Genomic DNA, 7500 nt, shown 5'->3' on the forward strand with positions numbered 1-7500 from the left:
GTTTTTACTAATCATCCCCATATTTTAGAAAGTAACAGATATCTGATTTCTTTATGGGACTGTAATGGAATCCTGATGAAGTAATCAATAAACCCGGTTACATCCTCCAATTTCATCCCTTCTTTTGTTATCTTCCTCTCCTTCCAGCAGCTCTTGGTCTCGGTTATGAACTCTGCGTTTTCCCCGAGACAAACCGACAGAGTCAATTTGGTTTTGGGCCGAGCAGGCGGAGCGACGCGCTCTCTTTCCATTCATAAAACAACAAAGTGCTCCTCTTCCTCGCTCTCTATCATCTGTTCAGCTCATTCCTCTCTGTCACTTCCACACCCAGTGCCATTAATCACACACACACACACACACACACACACACACACACACACACACACACACACACACACACACACACACACACACACACACACACACACACACACACACACACACACACACACACACACACACACACACACACACACACACACACACACACACACACACACCAAACCAAACCAAAATCTCAGTGTGTATCCACGCTGTGTGATTTCCCATGATGCTGTGGGGTAAACACTGGACTCGTTCATCACTGAGATGTGTCACACACACACACACACACACACACACACACACACACACACACACACACACACACACACACACCTCTGGAGGTCGCTGGTTTGATTCCCGTTTGACAATCTGCTCATATGTTTTGTCGCTAAAGTTAAATAATAAAACACGTGCCAGATGTGGTTTGTTGTGACATCTTTTGGAGAAATGTTCCATCTGACTGTTCACTTTGTTGAATGCCAACATCTGAAATACTGGCAAAAATATCAGACTGATATAATCTACTAATACTAACTTTAAAACAACAACTACTTGCTCCAACAAAGCTAATACTTGCTATGACAAAGTCCACCCATTAACCATGCCTTTGTGCATCTAAAAATAGAATCAAAGTGATTTTTAAATTCGCTTTTATTATTAAAAGGAAGTAAGAAGTGTCTCTGGAGGGTTGTACAGCTGTCACCAGCAGGGGAGTAGAAATGTTGAAGATAAAGCTTACAAAAAAAGGTCAGACAGCGATTTCCAGCAGCTGTAAAGGAAAAATAAAGACCAACAGTCTACAACACAAAAGTGGACATTAGCATTAGCATCAAAGCTAATGGGTGGTTTTTCCGAGTTTAAAGTATTTTTTAGTGTAAAGGGAAGTTTCTGTTTGAGGCAAATTTGGCAGCGACATATTCCAGCTTTGCACTTGTTGGTTAGTTATTGGTTAATACAGGGATTGGAGGAACCATTATGAAAAATACATTAAGTAATAGCTGTCAGAAAGTCATTGAAAAAAATCTTGAAACCATAAGGATTCATAATCAAAAAGACAAATTCACAAATATTTAAAGTCAGGAATTCAAGGTCCACTTATTTCTACTTAATAATTCAGTACGAAACCTCCTTTAATTGTTCCTTAAAGGTCACCTATCATGCTATATTTAGGCAATAGCATAGGTCTCAGATATATAAAATATATAAAAAACACGTCTATGAAGGGTTACAAAATATGAGCCATTCTAGCCATGCCTCATATCCCTCTATTTCACTTCCTGTTTCTAAATTGCTGATTTGGGTATAAAGCTTTAAAGAGGAGGGGTCTGAGCTCATGCGGGACCCGGCAGCTACTGTCTAAACTGAATACTGCCGTGATGAAACGCCATATCATGGATTATCAAGGATTATTTCTGAAACAGTATGGAGCTCAAAGGCTTTCTCTCTTGCCGGTTATACCACAAGGTGAGTTCCTTTTTACTTCCTGCTTCTTCACACACATGCTCTCCAGTACAGGTTAGCTCTGAGTGTTAGCCATGCTAATGTAAACACCGACCATATTACGTCCAAAACAGTCGGGCATTGTTTCTGATAGCAACGTTTCTGATAGGGCCGTGGGTCCACATTTCAGATATTACGTCATATCGGAGGCAAATCTGGATCAGCTCCGTTGTTCCCCCGTTTTTAGAGATTTGGGTACGGATGAAATGAGAGAGGGTTTTATTTTCTGACGCTGCGTGAGTTCCCTGACACACCGGGGACACATGTTGATGTAGAAAAGACATCAAAAAGTGCATTATATTTTGCATGATAGGTCCCCTTTAATTGACTCAGACTGGATCACACACACAAGGTAAATACCATTTTAATATCTTCCAATCAGAAAACACAGGAAACCACAGCAGTGCATACAGGAAGTAGAATTAAACTCGCCTCTACAACTTCCTGTTCCCGTCACATTTTGGTCCTTATCGTCATCATCATCATTAAGCTTATAATCATCATGAACAACATCTCCTCCAACATCTTAAAATCACATTTCAATTGTTTTATATCATATTTGTTTAACAGTGTTTTTTGTACATGTGTGCTTTATGTCTGACATATTCCCCGACAAAATGCACAAAATATTTAGCGTAATAATCAAAAAATAATACTGATTAGCTTTTTCACATCATCAACAATCATCCTTACCGTTTTCAACCGTCATCGTTAGATTATCGTCCTGATCGTAAGACCAACCATTTTAATTATCATCGTTTTAAATCACCATGACCGCCAGCACTTCTGCTGTTACCTTCGTCATCATCATCGTCATCACACACACTCACACACAGACACACACACCACTGGACACACAGTGTATAGAAGCAGGCAGGCCCATTAATTCATATATGGCTCAATTATTAACACCAAAGCCGAGTCTAAGAGGTTCAACGCACGAGACTTTTTAAAAAGTTCAGTTTTATTCATTTCAATTCCTTTTACCTCTAAATACTCTGCAAAGATGAATCTGGACTTTGGAGTTGGACCCCGAGAGAAGTCTATTTTTTGTTGTACTGTTCATCGTTTCAAAGAATCCACAGTTAGTTCAGTCCAACGTTAGAACCCGTTACACCTCAGATGTAGAAGGTGATGGAGATATCCAAACGTTTTCACCCTGCAGAATCCATTTGACTCTTTGAACTTTAAGTGCTGTTGTGGTTTCTATCACACCGCAAAATCCCCATTTTCCATCTCGCCAAAGAATCCGTAGTATCATTTCTTCATTCGGGAAACAGCGTTGTCCGTTGGATTCTCCGTCAGAACAAGAATTCAAAGCCTCGAAAGGTTCGTCAGGCTTTGCATTTCCAATATCAATCACTCGATTATCTTTTAAAACCCTGTCCTTCGTGTCCTACAAGCCGTAAAGTCCACTGAGGTTCGGCTTGAATTCTTTACCCTATGAACCCTTTCATTTAAAACATCCTCTGAATACAAAGACACTTAAACCAGATCTCAACTGTCGTGTCTTTCCGCCACAAACTTCTTTGACAACATTAAAGGATTGAAAGCTAGCCGCTGAGTTTGTGTTCAGCCGCTTGAGGCCGATGTGCTTCGTCCAACATGGTTTTGTGCTTTTGTAGTTTCTATTTGGTCATCTCCAAAAGTTGCAGTCAGTCGGTATCTGTCAGTTCTGACTTTCTTCAGGTTTCCAGATCCTCTGCTCATTCTCATCAATCTGTCATTTTTAAAATCCATTTAGTCTCTCTTAGGACTTTCTGTCAGGTTTTACAAATTCACTAAATAATGAACAAGTTCTTTGGCTGACAGATCTCAGACGGGTTGGGTTCGGGCAAACTTTTTAAAACTTTCCCGATTGGTTTTTAGTGCCATGAACTTACTTTCTTTTGTCTGAATTGCAGATGTGAAATATATACTTTCTAGGGACATTACTTATGTTGTAAAATTGGGACTTTAGTGTCTAGAGAACAAACCGTTTTGGCTAGATTTACATAATTCAGGGTTTCGTAAGTGCTAGAAAAACATTTTAATGTCAGCAGAAATATGATGTTTGACACTTTTCTGGAATTCAAATTCACTAAATAATTAACACTTCCTTTGGCTGACAGATCTCAGACGGGTTGGGCTTGGGCAAACTTTTTAAAACTTTCCCGATTGGTTTCTAGTGCCATGAACTTACTTTCTTTTGTCTGAATTGCAGATGTAAAATACGTTCTTTCTAGGGACATGAATTACTTTGTAAAATTGGGACTTTAGAGTCTAGAGAACAAACCGTTTGGGCCACATTTTGTAAGTGCTAGAAAACACTTGAGTGTCAGCAGAAATATGACGTTTGACACTTTTCGGGGAATATAAATGAACTACAAAATGTACAACTTAAAAGAAAGCCATTTCTGACACACAGCAGAAAGTAAACTGGAAATCCCACAAAACAAAAATGGATTTCCAGTTTTTTTAGATCGAACTTCTAGCAGATTTCTAATTAATGTCAGGTTTGTTTTTCCTTGCACAGTTCCTACATCGCATTATGCCTTATGTGTGAGAACCCATGATTACTTATTTTCAATTTAACCTTTTTGAATTGCACCCCTAACACAACATCCCTGCTGCTATCTCTTTTATACTCAAAGTTCATTTTAGAAGCAACAAAGCTAACCACACCTGCTGATATTATTCAAGCTAGGGTGCTGAGAAAACCCCCAAAGCTGCTCTTTAAATGAAAGCTAAAGCAGTTTGGATGTTGCCGGGGAGTTAATGAACCTAGATGAGTCCGCTGAGAGCTGTGATCAGAGGACACAGAGTCCATGTCGCGCTAATTACATCTTTGTTCAGTGATCGACATGCGGCTGACGGCTGCTGCTTAATCTGCCTTTTAATGTCCGTCGGGTTAATGTGGCGCACACTGGAAGGATCTCTACCGTCAGGTCTCTGGTTACTGATGAATCTGGATTAGAGCCAACATGAGCAAAAAAAATACAAGCTACATCTTTAGTTAACCAATTTAAAGGTCCCCTATTATACTTTTATATATTCAGAGCCTGTCTCTGATTGGCTGAAACACCAAACAGATCATTGCAGCATTACCCATAATCCCCTCTGTTTCAGCCCTGTTTCCAAAGTGCTGATTTTCTGTCTGTTACTTTAGATGAAAATAAGGAGCCCCTCCCCACGCCCCTCTGACGGCCCGTCCACACAGCGGCGTGCGTTGAAGCTTGCCGGTGGGCGTGTCTGAAACTCGACCAACAACCAATCACATGAATCTCCCGCCCCTGACACACAAGCAGCAGTTTGATTGGCTTGAGCTTGTACTGGCATATGATTTGATTGGCTGACGCTTCTGCCGAGGCTTCAAAAGTTTAACATTGCTCAACTTTTGCAGAGAGCCACGCCAGCAAAGCTCCGCTTCGCTTCCCACAATGCAGTTTGGCGAAAAGTGACGTCACCCCATTGAAAGTGAATGGTGAAGCTTTCAAAGCACGCCACTGTGTGGACGGGCCGTGAGAGAGATTTGGTTACAAAGAACACAATGGTGCTCTAGGAGGAGATTCAGGTGATAAGGTGGGAGGGGGGAGGGGGGTTAAGAACAAAACATCGTTTCCCTGGTCCATTTGGGCTGATTTCAGGACAATTTCAACATTGGTTTCACATAAAAAAAAAATCTAACTTCATGTAAGTTTGCATTACATACTTCTAACCTTCATGTATGTCAAGATGGTTTGTGTTTTAAGTCAATATTAACCCACATTTTAAGTCAACTACTGCTATCCAGTTTGGCAAACTTTCAAGAGTTTTCTTATCATATTTGTTATGGAATGGCAATTTTGGGTTTTGCATTCAAAGTTTGTTGAGTTAGGGTCTTTAAAATGTGTTATATTTCAGCGTAGGGTTCATATACGGCCCTGTTTGATTTGTTATATTAAAAGTGTGTTAAACTGTTCGTCAAATAGTCAGTCTTGTTTTAAATTCAGGACTTTCAGTTGTTAGTCTGACAGCAGATTCCTCTCTCTTTGTCCCACTTAAGTCTTGGGGGGGTTTGAAGGCTAATTTGATAGCTAGCGATTACTGAATCAGTGACTGCTAACTAGCTAGCAGCTTTGAAATAAAAAATGACATCTGAAATAAAACGTTTCTTTAAAACAAAACCAGCTGAACAACCAGTCAAGTTGATGTCTGTTCGTCCAGTATGTCTACCCGACCGCCTCGTCTGTAAGCTAGCAGTGTGCCAACAGGAAGCTAGCAGTCGCTTCACTCTAGCTAGCCGGTGAAGCGTTAGCCGAGGTTAGAGTTGGGAGGTTTGGGCTGATTTCAGGACGATGTCAACGTTGGTTCACCTAAAAAAAAAACATCTAACTTCATCCATCGTTATCAACTATTCCTATCCAGTTTGGCCAACTTTAAAGAGTGTTCTTATCGTATTTGTTGTGTATTGGCAATTTAGGGTCTTTCAAATGTGTTTATATTTAAACGTAGGGTATACATACTGCAATGTTTGATAGTTAATATTAAAAGTTTGTTGGTTTTGGTTTAAATTCAGGACTTTGTTGTTGTTGTTAGTCTGAAAGCAGATTCCTCTCTCTTTGTTCTTGGGGGGTTTGAAGGCTAACTGCTAGCGATGACTGAATCAGTGACTCAGCTTTGAAAAATGACATCTGAAATAAAACCTTTGCAAACCAGTTTCTTAAAAACAGAACAGCCAGTCAAGTCCACGTCTCTCTTTGTCTCTTCGTCCAGTTTTTCGATCCGACCGCCTCGTCTGTAAGCTAGCAGTGTGCTAACAGGAAGCTAGCAGTCGCTTCACTCTAGCTAGCCGGCGAAGCGTTAGCCGAGGTTAGAGTTGGGAGATTTGCGAAGCCACTGGAAGAAATGCCGTCTGTGGAGGCGGTGCCAGCGGACGTTTCCCTCCACGATCTCCAGAGAGCGAGGCATCGCAGGCCCCGCCCCCAGGTCATTGGCCTGGATGAACTCCTTCAACTGAGGAGAGGAAGAGAGGAGAGGAAGAGAAGAGAGGAAGAGAGGATCGGAGATGAAGAGAGGATAGGAAAAGAGGAGAGGAAGAGAGGAGAGGAAGAGAGGAGAGGAAGAGAGGATAGGAGATGAAGAGAGGATAGGAAGAGAGGAGAGAAGATAGGAGAGGAAGAGAGGATAGGAAGAGAGGAGAGGAAGAGAGGAGAGAAGATAGGAAGAGAGGACAGGAGATGAAGAGAGGATAGGAAGAGAGGAGAGGAAGAGAGGAGAGGAAGAGAGGAGATGAAGAGAAGAGTGGAGAGGAAGATAGAGGATAGGAAGAGAGGAGAGGAAGAGAGGAGAGGACAGGAAGAGAAGAGAGGATAGGAGATGAAGAGAGGGAGAGAAGATAGGAAGAGAGGAGAGGGATAGAAGATAGGAAGAGAGGAGAGGAGATGAAGAGAGGATAGGAAGAGAAGATAGGAAGAGAGGAGAGGAAGATAGAGGATAGGAAGAGAGGAGAGGAGATGAAGAGAGGATAGGAAGAGAAGATAGGAAGAGAGGAGATGAGATGAAGATAGAGGATAGGAAGAGATGAGAGGAGATGAGGAGAGGAGAGGAGATGAGGAGAGGATAGGAAGAGAGGATAGGAGGAGAGGGAGATAACGGAGGGAAGGAGAGTAAAAAGAAACGAGGAAGGAAGGAAAAGGAGATGACAGAAAAGTTATT

General features: G+C 41.4%; 1 protein-coding gene across 1 annotated transcript in view; it reads right to left on the bottom strand.

Annotated features, from left to right (window-relative positions):
- Positions 1–2172: 2172 nt before the first annotated feature.
- The window catches only part of trhde.1 (thyrotropin releasing hormone degrading enzyme, tandem duplicate 1), a 179564-nt gene continuing 174236 nt past the window's right edge, over positions 2173–7500 (bottom strand). The window contains exon 21 of the mRNA XM_079656583.1: positions 2173–6798. Within this exon, the coding sequence (XP_079512709.1) occupies positions 6646–6798 (153 nt within the window). The 3' untranslated portion in view covers positions 2173–6645. The remainder of the gene's footprint in view (positions 6799–7500) is intronic.

Source organism: Notothenia rossii (genome assembly GCF_949606895.1).
Source record: "Notothenia rossii genome assembly, chromosome: 10".
NCBI classification, from domain to species: Eukaryota; Metazoa; Chordata; class Actinopteri; order Perciformes; family Nototheniidae; genus Notothenia; species Notothenia rossii.